General features: G+C 35.1%; 1 protein-coding gene across 6 annotated transcripts in view; it reads left to right on the top strand.

The window, feature by feature from the left end:
- Nucleotides 1-13347, top strand: part of SRSF11 (serine and arginine rich splicing factor 11) — a 49726-nt gene that overhangs the window by 16108 nt on the left and 20271 nt on the right. For all 6 annotated transcript variants that reach the window (XM_066268900.1, XM_066268906.1, XM_066268905.1 and 3 more), the window contains 3 exons: nucleotides 6999-7132; nucleotides 10910-11019; nucleotides 12914-13006. In XM_066268900.1, the coding sequence (XP_066124997.1) occupies nucleotides 6999-7132; nucleotides 10910-11019; nucleotides 12914-13006 (337 nt within the window). The remainder of the gene's footprint in view (nucleotides 1-6998; nucleotides 7133-10909; nucleotides 11020-12913; nucleotides 13007-13347) is intronic.

Below are 13347 nucleotides of genomic sequence, written 5' to 3'. Positions count from 1 at the left end.
CCCCCGTTAAATTGTGCCAGCGTCGTTGTTCTTTGGGCAATTAAAACAAGATAACTGCATTTTATGTGCTTTAATTTTTTTTAAGCCAGTTGTTTCTTAGAGCTCTTTGGAAAGCAACAAAATTGTTCATTCCTATGTAAATTTTTATTGAGCTTTGTAGGTGGTGGTTCACTTATTGCTAAGTATTGCTGTTCCGTGATTCTGGCCTAGTGAATGCAGAATTAGTAATACTCTTTTGTCAGACTGAATTCAGTGAACCTGAGTATTTGCTTTTAATAAAAAAAAAAGGGTTATGGCTGAAAACTAGAATTTTTTAAAAAATAATTATACACTTAGAATATTTTACAATTGTACTAATTTAGAGTGTCTGGTTTTTTGTTTATATACTGTTGTCTCACATTTATTATTTTAATCGCAAAAGTACTAAATGAGTGGATTTAATACTTTTAAAGAAAAAATAATTTTAAAGAAGCTATGAGGTTAGATGTAAATAATAGAACAGTCTTTAGAAATAAAAGCCATTTGCTCTTTTGGAAGAGGGCAAATTCAGATGTTACTATCAGGATATTCCCCCATCCCACTTTTATGATGTCACTTAAATACTAAACAGGAAATAGCAATCAACTGTTTTGGTGGATGTAATCATTGCTCTGTACATTTGTACACCAAAATAATTAATAGAAGTTGGTCATACTTTGGTATTTGTTATTACCTATTTCATCACTTTGTTTAAAATATTTTCTGTTGATTCTTAGTGTTTTCAAATGGTTGTGCTGATTAATTTTTAGGGGAATGTACATTCTGAGAGAGGTTTTAGAATTATTTGCAAGAATCATGCAGTTCTGGGAAGATGTAGTTTTAATTATTTTGAATGGAAATTTGATTTGTTTTAGTGAAGGACAAAGAGTTTTCATAATATAAACATAAAGAAATAGATGCTTTCCTGTTACATAGTTTTCTCCCAACATACGCTTATTAAGTTGTTAGTAAAATTAATAAACTAAATTTGATTGTTGTAATTACATTGTTATTCAAAGTATTGGAGATACTAAATTTATTTACAACTAATTCTTTCCAGTCCCATGGGTTATTAAGAATTTTGTTATGCTTGCTGACCTTGAAGTGTTTTATTTTGAAGATGTCCTTTTTATGATTCATGTATTGGAAAGATAACATAGGGAGGTGTAGGCAGTTTTCTGGTTCATCCTCTATCCATTGCATGATCAGTTTATGAAAGGGAGTTATGATGGACCATCATAGCTTTTTTGCTTATAATCAAAGGAGTAAGTAGTTCCATCACAATTGGGATAGCTGATGTGCACTAGATAACATGATCAGGAGTATTGTACATATTAAGAGGACTTTTCCCTGTATTGGAAGGAGGAGTTATATATTGACACGTTTTTGCTCTTTGACTCCATCATATATATAGGATCCCACAGAAAGACTGTTTTCTCTCCTAAAAATGTACAAAGTTACAATATAGTGAATGTTACATTACCTTAGTGACCTTCTCAAATTGAATAGTACTTGTGTAGATGTCTACTTGTGTTGCTAATCTTTTATATTTCATTATTTTTAATTGATTTTAAGAGAGGGGGGAGGGGAGAGAAAGACACATCAATTTGTTATTCCACTTATTTATGCCTTTATTGGTTAATTCTTGTATGTGCTCTGACCAGAGGTGGTTGGTGTATTGGGATTATGCTCTAACCAACTGAGCTAACAAGACAGGTTCCTTTTGTTGCTGATCTGATGTTCCTAATTTGGAAATATATACTTATTTGACAATTTCCTTAAGCTTGCTAAGTTCCAACAGTATCGCTTCTGATAATGTGCTATGAAGTCCTTGTTGTCCAAAAGGGTTCATCATTTCAAAACTTTGCTCTTACTCAGAATAAGATTGAATGGCTCAGATTACATGAAATAATGAATTATTTCATTGTAAACACATTTGACACTTGATTGATTGATTTATCATTATTGGGTTTTTTTTTTTTTCTTTTTTTAGGGTGTGTGTTTTTCCGCCCAAAGGCATTCATATCCACCTGGAATTCTTTTCTCCTAGATACAGCATAACGTGTCTATTTCCTTTTGTTGCTCAGATGTCACCTAATCAGAGAATTGTTCCCTGATCAGCCTCTGTTACATAAAAATAGAGCATCTCTGCTCCCTCTCCCTGTCTTCTCTCTTCAATTTAACTATTGTTTTTCTCTATAGCACCAAGCATTAACAGGTTAAGCTTAACTTTCTCCCTCTTCTAGAAAATGAGGCCCTTGGAATCATAAATATCATGGGGTGAGGGGTGACATTTTACATGTATTACTGAGCTCCCTGTTTGGGAGGGAGGGAATCATGGAATCTGGATCATGCCAAACATTACAGTGGCAATCTTCTCAAGGTTTCTCCCCATTTCATTATTAAATCCAGCTATTTCTTGGTTCTTTTTAAGCCAAAAATTGCTAGCCTGTAATTTCATTCAATGATAAAATTGTCTTCACAACAATATTCTAACCCTCTCCTCTCAGTATGATAGCCCTACAGCCATTGAAAGTATTTGTCACTGTCCTTCCCATTTTATTTTTTTAAAGAAAAAAGGTTAGTTTCTAAAATGCATGCTGGAAATTCAACAGGGGTTGAGTGTCTATTAATGCTAAATGGTTTCCTATTTTATCTTACTCAGCCCTTAAAAATCCAGAGGGAGAATGTGTTTTACCCTGTTTTACAAAATGAGTGAACTGAAATTCATTTAGATTATTTTTTATGCCCAAGCCACTGTACCAGTATCAGACCAATTACAATTCTGATGTTGTGATTGTCCTTTATCACTTGATAATGATTTTCTTGATTTAGCCCCGCAACTTGTGAGTGGAATCACTGTTAGTTACACTTAGTAGCTATTCTTCAAATGTTGGGTTTTAGTGGGATTTTATAATGGAAAATATGACTGGAGTGTTGATGATCCCCAGTAAAGCATATGTCAGAGTTATGCAGTAACAAAGGTTACTACTGTAACAATGCAGATAAACTTAAATTCATTATTTAAATAATACTGTTTCAATGGCCAAAGATAGATACTTTAATCATCATATAAGTAACTTAGTATATATATAGTTAGGTAAGGGAGAGACCTTAGTTTACCTTTAAAAAGGCATTTAAAAATATATGTAGCCTTTTACTGTATTTTCATAGAACTAAGTAAGGACATAGTGAGGGAGAGGGCATGTGAAGTCAGTGTCAACAGGATCAAGTTTTCAGGTGAATAGTACCTTTGTCACATTTTCTATTTCTTTTTTGTTTATTTGTTTTTTGTTTGTTACTAATTCAGTGAGAGGAGGGGAGGCAGAGTGACAGACCCTGGCATGTGCACCCCCCAACATGATGGGAGGGCAGTAAGCCCACCAGGGGGCGATACTCTGCCCTCTAGGGTATTGGCTCTGTTGATCAGCAACCGAGCTCTTAGTGCCTGAGGTGGGGCCATGGAGCCATCCTCAGTGCCTGGGACCAACTTGCTCCAACTGAGCCATGGCTGCAGGAAGGGGGGAGAGAGAGAGAGAGAGAGAGAGAGAGAGAGAGAGAGAGAGAGAGAGAGGAGAACTGGAGGAGAAGCAGATGGTCACTTCTCCTGTGTGGCCTGACCAGGAATCAAACCTGGGACATCCACACGCTGGGCTGATGCTCTACCACTGAGACCACCTGCCAGGGCCTACATACTTTCTATTTGGGGGGGACTTAGGAGATGCCTTTGTTTATAAGCTGAAAGTTCTCTGCTCAGAACTGATTAGCGCAGTATGAAGGTGGAAGTTGAAAGTGTAGTATCAATGGCCTAAACCAGAAGTTCTTAAACTTTAATGGGCACAAATACCAACTAGGGATTTCGTTAAGAATTAGAGCCCTCTTTTAAAAGGGAGTCTGAGACTCAGTGGGCTTGAGGTGGAAAAGAAATCTAGATTTCTATATGCATACCAGAAGATTCTCAGTCTTAGAGGACACTTGAAACATTAGACACAATACCACCACTTAAGGTACAGGACAAAAGCATCATACAGAGCCAGCCCACTTTTTCCTATCTTGTTTCTTAGTTCTTTTCACTGCCCTGCTTTGTTTGTATTTATAATAAGGAGTGGTACTTGCTCAGAATACTAGGGTGTGAATATTAAATTCATGCATCCATTTTCTATCTTATATTAACGTGTTTCTTAATAAATTTAACTGAGAAATGGTAGTAATATAATTGTGGGGCCAAATAGCAGTGGTTTTAAATTAGACCGTTTGAAGTGGGAAGAGATGGATTATTTGTGGTTCTGAGTTGTCTTACTGTTACTGTCTTTTCATGGTATTTAAATTATTCCTATTTTACCTCACCACCATTTGCAGGTTTGAAATAGCCCAAGTAATGGTAGCATTCCTATAATGAGTGGGTAAGGGAAAAATTAATCATTTTAGGATTGCTAAGTAAATGGAAATACATTGTGATCATGTAGGCAATACTTTCTAATTTATTTTTACATACCTGTTTATAATGTTTATGTTCTTTAAGAACATGATACCTGACTAATACTTGATAGAAACTTTTTTTCTTTTAGTCAGATGACTACACAGTGTCACTTTTTAAGAAATTTTAAGTGCCACCTGATCAGGCAGTGGCACAGTGGATAAAGCATTGAACTGAGACACAGAGGACCCAGGTTCCAAACCCCGAGGTCACTGGCCTGAGCATGGGTTCATCTGGTTGAGCACAGCTCACCAGCTTGAATCCAAGGTCGCTGGTTTGAGCAAAGGGTCACTTGGTCTGCTGTAGCCTCCAGGTCAAGGTACAAATGAGAAAGCAATGAACAACTAAGGTGACTCAACAAAGAATTGCTGCTTCTCATCTCTGTCCCTTCCTGTCTGTTGGTCCCTATCTGGCCCTCTCTCTCTTTGTGACAAAAAAAGAAAACGAAAAAAGTTTAAGTGCCTACTACTTTCCAAATCATTATGTTAAGTGTTAAGAATATAAAATGAGCATTTAAAGAGCTTTTTAATTTAGTGGTTAAAATATGAATGTCAGAAAAGAAGTACAATGTGCTATATAGCTTTAGTACTAAAACTACTGGAATTGAATTCTTTCCACTACTGCAACATTGTTAAATTTTTGACCAGTAATTCTTCACATTAAAAAAAACATTTCTACATTTAAAACCAGTTTCCTTTCAAAAACATTTAGCAGTAAATTTATATAACAAGGTGGCTTAAATTTATGTGTCACTATGTTGTCAACTTTGCTTTGAACCTAGATTAGAATCTGTGCTTGGAATCTAAGAGTGATGTCTTTAGGTAAACTTGTTAATTCTACTGGGTTTGACTTCTCAGGTTTTATATATTTAGGTTAGTCCTTCTTGTAACTAATAACTTTATATTTTTCTTTTAATGCACAAATTAGTAAAAAAAGGTCATTTTTAATAAATATTTCTGAAAAATACCTAGCGTAATCACATATGATATAAATACATTTTTACTTACATCTGAAAAGTTTATTAGAAAGGCTGACAGTAGGTCTCGAATAAGGTTCCAAGGATACAACAAACAGGATATTCCTTTTCATTATTGAGTCTTAAGATATAATGGGATTATCGTAATAAATCAGAGGCTCTTTACCCTGAGTGCATATAAAAATTGTCAGGATTAAAATAAAGAAGGAAGAAGCACTCAGTACTTTATTCATCAGAGATCTTTAATTAATTGCTTTGGCATAGAGAGCCAGGATATTTTTCTTCCCACAGATGATTGTAATGTATAATAACCAGGGATGGTGTCATTATTACTGCCTTAGGGAATTGTTTTTAAAATAACTTGGTTTGGGATTATGGAGCAGCTCCTACCTTTAATCTTTCGCAGAAAGTTTTATGGCAAAAAATTTGAACCGTCTTATATTTTAAAAAGTCCCTTTCTAATGTATCTTATCTTACAGGCTGCCATAGCTTGTACTTCAGCACTTGCTTTTGTTTTATCTCAGAAGGAAATTGCTGAGGGAAGTGACTCCTTTTGCTTATTAAAAATTTTGCATAATAATACTAGGGGGTGGAATAATGTTCCCATGTGTGTTTAAATTTTTTTCTGATGCTGTAGGTGAAAGAGGAATGGGTATTTATGTATATTTAGTCGACAAATAAAGAAAATTCCACCCTGGCCGGTTGGCTCAGCGGTAGAGCGTCGGCCTAGCGTGCGGAGGACCCGGGTTCGATTCCCGGCCAGGGCACACAGGAGAAGCGCCCATTTGCTTCTCCACCCCTCCGCCGCGCTTTCCTCTCTGTCTCTCTCTTCCCCTCCCGCAGCCAAGGCTCCATTGGAGCAAAGATGGCCCGGGCGCTGGGGATGGCTCTGTGGCCTCTGCCCCAGGTGCTAGAGTGGCTCTGGTCGCAACATGGCGACGCCCAGGATGGGCAGAGCATCGCCCCCTGGTGGGCAGAGCGTCGCCCCTGGTGGGCGTGCCGGGTGGATCCCGGTCGGGCACATGCGGGAGTCTGTCTGACTGTCTCTCCCTGTTTCCAGCTTCAGAAAAATGAAAAAAAAAAAAAAAAAAAAAGAAAATTCCATTGTCAAATTTTTTTTTGTTTCCTTAATTGGCAAATTCTTTATGTTTTTTACTCTAAAAAGTTTTCTAAGCCAAGACTACTTGTTAACCGTTATTTTAAAACAACTGGTTTTGATATTATTTTTTAAAAGTTGACACTTCACTTTTGGTTTGCTCGAACTCTGAAACTTAGGTTTCAAACTGATTTTGACATGTTATACTGCAAAATTAAACAGGGATTGTCTACATGCAACTTGCTACATGAGCTTAGTGGGCAGTACTTTATTTGTAATATCATTTTTTGCAGTTAACTAAAGTAATGTGCAGTTACTATTTTTATCTGCCTATTTTGCTTTTGAAATGCAAGTGTGGGTTTATGAATCATAATGTATGTTTTAGCTGATATTATTTTTCTCTACTTTTATGTTATTTGTTTATTTTTCAGTGATTCACCTTTGCCAGTCACATCCCGAGTCTGCTTTGTTAAGTTCCATGACCCGGACTCAGCAGTTGTGGCACAGCATCTGACAAACACTGTATTCGTTGACAGAGCATTGATAGTCGTACCATATGCAGAAGGTTTGTGCTTTGTTTAACGATCTATGTGGGCATCCTCTGATGACCATCTACCTCAGTATAGTTTTAGAGTGAGCGTTAGTAGCATGTTAAAAAGCTAAGCTATTAACATTTTGAAACCCTTGTTATACTGTGGTCCATGTTTTTACTTGCAGATTTTTCTTTAATTCTAAAAATTAGAAATCAGAACTGTTTTTATAAGATATTTAACCTTTGCATTCTTTTAAATTTTTTTAAGTTCTTTAAAATTGTATTCCTGATTATAATTCCTTAAGATATATTTACTTAGTTAATTTAACATCGAGTTTTATGAAAAAGTCCAGAAGATGAATTATTTATTCCATGTACATTTTACTCAGGAGCCTTCAAATAAATGCATGATGTTATTTCTATATTTAATAAATGACTAGGTTTTATTTCCTTATAGTGCTTCCTCCCACTGATAACTTTAAAAAAAAATCCCACATTGAATTCCAGTATACCAAGGGTTACAATGATTTCGGTTTGTATGAAAGTTCAAGATTTCCTGTAGCTTAGGTGCCAGATGGGCACTGGGTGTTTTGTTTTTATTATTGCCAGATTTTCTTGTTCATTCTTGCTATATTTTCTAGAATATCTCTAAATAATAAATTCTTCTCTCTGTTATTTGTGTGTGTGATTTTTGTAGTGGAGAAGGCAAATGCAAAACTCTTCCAGATGACTGAAAAACTGGGTCCTCTGCAGCTACAGGGGATTCTAGACATTAACTAAAGGCCAGCAAGCACTCAAGTTCCCCAAGTGTTTTCCTGGTGTAACCTTTTGTTAACTACATTTTCTCTCTTTTTACATTTTAGGCTGTTAAAGTAATTTGACAGAAATAATGAGCAGGGTTTTCGGATCTAAAAAAGCCACTGTGACAAGACAACTATTTTAATTCCGTTTTGTAAAATTTTATAAGCCATATTTTATCATTAGTTTGTTCCCAGTGTACTGCTACTTTATTTGCTTTCTGGTAACTATAATTTTGGTCAAAGAAATAACTGAAATAGGATAAAATTACTGGGTTTTAATTAAGTAAATAATTACTGGATTTTAAGTTAATTTGCAGCATTGAATTCTGACCAGGACTTAAATGCTTTCCCCTTAATGTACTGGTCAGTGGAAGTAGAATCTTGATATTGTTAACAATAGATGCTATATCAGATCTTTGAGTACTATGTGAACATTTACACCATACCTTGTAAGAGTTGTGAAATGTCTAGTCCTTAAAACGTAGAAAAATTGCCTCTGTGGTTTTCTAAAGAAATTAAGTTGCATTCATAGATGGGTTAAAGGCATGCTATATAATAGTACGTATATCTATGATATTAAAGTGTGTAAACCCAATTTTAAGGTTTTAAAATATATATGCTAATAAACATTTGATTTAGTATGTTTTGATTAAGCAGTTCCTTTTATATCAGTGTTCCTGTTGTAGGATAAGACTTACCACCAAGAGAAAATATACAGAATTTAAATTTAGGATAAGTAAAATATAGATGATAGTTTTTAGAACAAGGTTCAAATCATGTGAGTAAATGTGCAGAACAATAGCCTTTAAATTTAAAGAACTCTTACTGGCTAAGTATTGTATCATAGTTCCCAAGCCCTGAACATAATACAGTATATCATATAATTAACTTTCATAAATATTTTTAGACCATGGTAATTTTTCTGGATCTGTTTCAAAAGTGAAATTTTAGGAGTGTATGTAGAAGTGCTGAAATATTTAGTTCTGGAATCTGTTTTTGATGTATTTAATGATATGGTATGCTGTATTAATGTTATTTCTACTAAATAACTGATGTACTGAATCCCTTTGTCACCATTCTCCCTAGTTTTAGCTCTTAACTTTGGTATTGGTTCTTGGTCATGTTTTAAAACAGTAGACACAAAGTTGTCTATAGTAAGGAATAGTCCTAATTGGTAAAACTGAGATAACCTGGATTTGGAAGGAACTCTTTAATAGTAATGGATTTGGGGGTATTTAGGTTCCTTGGTTAATGTTTGTTTCTTTTGTCTGTTTCTTTTTCTTTCATTTCTACACATTCATGCAGTATTTCATGGTTCTATCAAAGCAGCAGTAAAAAAAATACTCTTGACGCATGAAAATTAACTGGTGAGGGGCCTCATTGCTATTTTTAAATTGTAGTTTTATTTTTAAATAGTCTTTTTTTTTAATCAGAGGATCAGATGCATGACTTTTTTTTAATGAATGCAGATCTTCTATCAGGTGTCTCAATAAATTCAAGAGGATTTTAGTTTGGCAGAAATGTTGCAAATGCACTAATTTGAGTAAGATGTTGATATTTAATATTATCCTCTTGATACATAATTTTGCATGCAAGATTATCCCATAATCTCTGTAGGTTTGTTAATATTGATGTCTTAATGCCCTATATCTAAATGATCTTCTCCCTTCCCCTCCCTCCATAACTCTTGGTATCTAAATTGATGACAGCTCTGACACAAGCAAGATAACAGTGCTGTGTAGTATACATTTGTTTATATTATCGGCACTTCTCAGTATAGGTGGAAGGAACCATTACCTTTATTTAACAGTGGTTTTTCTTTTTTGTTGTTGTGTTTTACAGTTCTTTTCCCTGGTTCAGCCTGAACTATATACCAGGCCCTGCTGAAAATACCACCCAACAGTTTTCTTCTGCAGCTTATCCAGTTTCTCTTAAGTGCCCTGTACATATTGTATGTTTTATGATGAGATGCAGTTTCTTAATATGTATTACAGAAATACTACTGGTATTTGCAAATATGTAGTTTTAATTGTATTATTGAACTCTCATTTTGGGGGCTTGGGCACATTAACAGATTAATCCATCTGTATAGGGCTTTTGCTGTTGGATAGAATTTATATTGTCTATATAAATATTTGTCTTAGGGCCCTTAGATTTTATCTGAATACACAGATTAGGCTTTAAAAACAGACATACATGTTTTTGGCTTTAGGAGTTTAGCTAAGTTAGTTTTTGAACTGACACTATATATATAGCAACATTTTTTGGTATGGTTAGCATGGCACATGTGGGAACATAAAGCATTTACTGTACAGGTAAGGAATGTGCCATGTTGTACCTATTCTCTCTCTCACTCCCACACACATCCTGTGTGTATTCAGAGACCTTCAGAAGCATTCATTTTCATTTTCATGAATCAGCAAAAGCCCTACGCTTGATTCCAACAGAATATTTCTTTTACATACTTTTCTTCTCATAAGTTTTACAAAATTTGTATGGTAGGTGTAAAAGAAAATCATAGTAACTGTACCATATTATTAACCCCTAAATCAAACTTTTTTTGTCTTGTGTATCTTGATTTTTCTGTGTGCTTTATAGTGAAGCAGCCGACACGAGTCGTTGTTCATAAAACAGCTTTTGAAAGTTGAGAGCACACCCCTGGAGAACCGACTGTGCTTGCTTACGTTTGGTTCATGACTTAAAAATCGAGTACAGGTGATGAAATCTTGGCAGTGTTAACAAAAAAGTAGTGTGTATTGTGCTATTTTTTTTTTACTCTAGAAACTTAACCATTTGTAGAGAAAAAAGGAAACAAATTTTCACACATTGAAGTTTCATTCTGACATAAAATTAATGATAAATAATCATAGAAATCAAGCTTTATATTTTAGCGAACATAAGTACTTTCAACAAACTCAGGTGGTGTATCAGGGAGACATTTTCTGGGTGTTTTTGTGTGTTTTCTGTCTTGCAAGAGGGTGTATTCTAATGCAAGGATGTTTCTCTGCAGGAGTTATTCCTGATGAGACTAAGGCTTTGTCTCTGTTGGCACCAGCTAATGCAGTGGCAGGTCTTCTGCCTGGTGGTGGACTTCTGCCTACTCCTAACCCACTTACCCAGGTACTAGTTCTGTTAAAGTTTTAAGAGGATAGAAAGAAACGCAATTGTAGATAAAGCTAAACATTAGAGCTTTTTAAGTGTTGTTGTGATTTTAGTTCATGGAATGATATGATGTGTAAAATTCTGTAAAAGGCTGTATTGCAATTTTAAGTACTAAGGAGAATCTCTTAGAAGTCTGCATTTTAAGAACACTGAAAATCACAAATATGCTGTACTGGTTTTGTGACTGACTCTCAAAATAATCTAGTAATATGAAAAAGATCTCGTAGAGCATAAGACTTCTTTTGAGCATGCTGTTAAAAATGGTATGTTCATTTGGATCAGGGAAGAAAATAAAGGTGAATTTCAGACATATTTTTTCTTTGCCAATGCCTTTTGATGTTTTGCTTTTACCTTGAGGTTTTAATTAAGTAGGTGGCTTGCAATAAAAATGAAATCATGGATATATATTTGATATGAGGAAGATGAAATACTCAAGTTGGAGAAAATTCTCCTGGGTAATGTTTCTAACCCTGATAGTGCTGTAAATAGGATATCATTTTAGAGCCAGAGGTTTTTAAATACCTTGAATTATAACCAATCAGATTGTAACTGGGTCACTGGTGTCATACTTAAAGCAAATGATGGAGCTTCAACTAGAACCGTTTAACTAAATTCTTTTCATTAAATCATTTTACCTGTCTGGTTCAGTTACTGTTACATGAATGGTATGGTATAGAAAGAGACTGAAATTAGGAATTCCCAGCTTTTTTAGTATAACTTTGATTGTCACTTAATAAAATACATATCTGAGAAATATGTAGATACCGTTGGTGTATAAAATTGTGTAATAACTAAGCTTATAGTAACTTATATTAACAGTATTTTAACTGCATTCAATATATACTTAAATTACAGAAAGTTTAGACTTTGTATTAATATCTAATTAAAACTTGGAGAACTTTTAGCACAGTAGAGAAGGTCAAACTATCTTCAGAGCTATAGATTTTGCATGGTTTGTGTCTTAAATTATTAATTAGAATTATAAGAGACACCACGTAGTAATTTGAACAGGGAAAGTTTAGTATAAGGAGTTGGTAACTAGTACTGGATGGGAGCTTAGTAGGGGAACTCTAAGGAATTACAGGAATTGCTGATTTAGGAAGCAACCATTAATTCTAGAGTTGAGAAAGAAAGAACACAAGGAGAAAAAAAGGACACATTTAGATGAGGGAGCGTCCTCACACACACACACCCCGGGATAAGATTTAGACCTCCTTTGATTGAAAGGGGTAGACACTAGAGAAGTTTCCAGTGTGCTACAGAACTTGTTAGGAAGATGCCTCTGAGAGTTAAAGGCCACGGGGTATCCCAGCTGGTGCTGCAGTAACAATCAGTAAGGGGACATAGGAACCAGGAGGAGAAAACTCTTTCTCACTGTCGTTACAGTTTCCCCTATACATAGAGCTTCACTTGCCGCGTTTCCAGTGAGATGCTTATCAGGGAGCTACCTTCAGTATCGCAAAAATGGGGCAAAGAACTGGGTTTAGAGTGAGCAATGATAAATATTTATAATTGGCACAGGAATATATTGAAAATTATTTCCCCCTAAATTCTGATTGTAGAGATAAATTTGCTGTAATAACGGGTGGAAATTGAGGCCTGAGGTAGGCAAACTGTAGGCCAGACCCCCATTTTTGCTCATTAAAACACAACTGTGCCCATTTTTTGATGTATTATGTATGCCTATTTTCAAGCTACTGTAGTATAGTTGAGCATTTGCAACAGAGATCACATAGCCTACCACACTTAAAACTATTTATTTGCCCTTTAGAGGGAACAAAGTTGACTCCCACCTACACGTACCCTATAAGGTACAGAAATTAAATTTTAATCAGTATTTGCACGTTCACAGATTGGCGCTGTTCCACTGGCTGCTTTGGGAGCTCCTACTCTTGATCCTGCCCTTGCTGCACTTGGGCTTCCTGGAGCAAACTTGAACTCTCAGGTATAATTTAATACCCTTTGACTTTGAGTTAATTCTTATAATTAACAATTTATTTTTATTTTCTGTTACTATATATTTCAAGAGCAGGTGATAAATGATTGCTGTTGTCTGGGGTTTTTCTATATACATATAATCTAGTTAAAAAGAGATGTAAAAGGTCAGTACATCATTAGCTCTTTACACATTAAAGAATTGCTCATTTTATATGGTTCAAAGTAGAGAATATTTTCACAGGAATTTTGCACATTAACAGTATCTTACGAGCCAGAGTAAATTGTCATGAACGGATGACAACATGGGTGTATAATTTGTTTTCCTATCATTTGCTCAGTGGGAATTTT

This window comes from Saccopteryx bilineata, chromosome 3 (assembly GCF_036850765.1).
Source record: "Saccopteryx bilineata isolate mSacBil1 chromosome 3, mSacBil1_pri_phased_curated, whole genome shotgun sequence".
Lineage (NCBI taxonomy): Eukaryota > Metazoa > Chordata > Mammalia > Chiroptera > Emballonuridae > Saccopteryx > Saccopteryx bilineata.
This window is presented reverse-complemented; position numbering and strand designations above follow the sequence as displayed.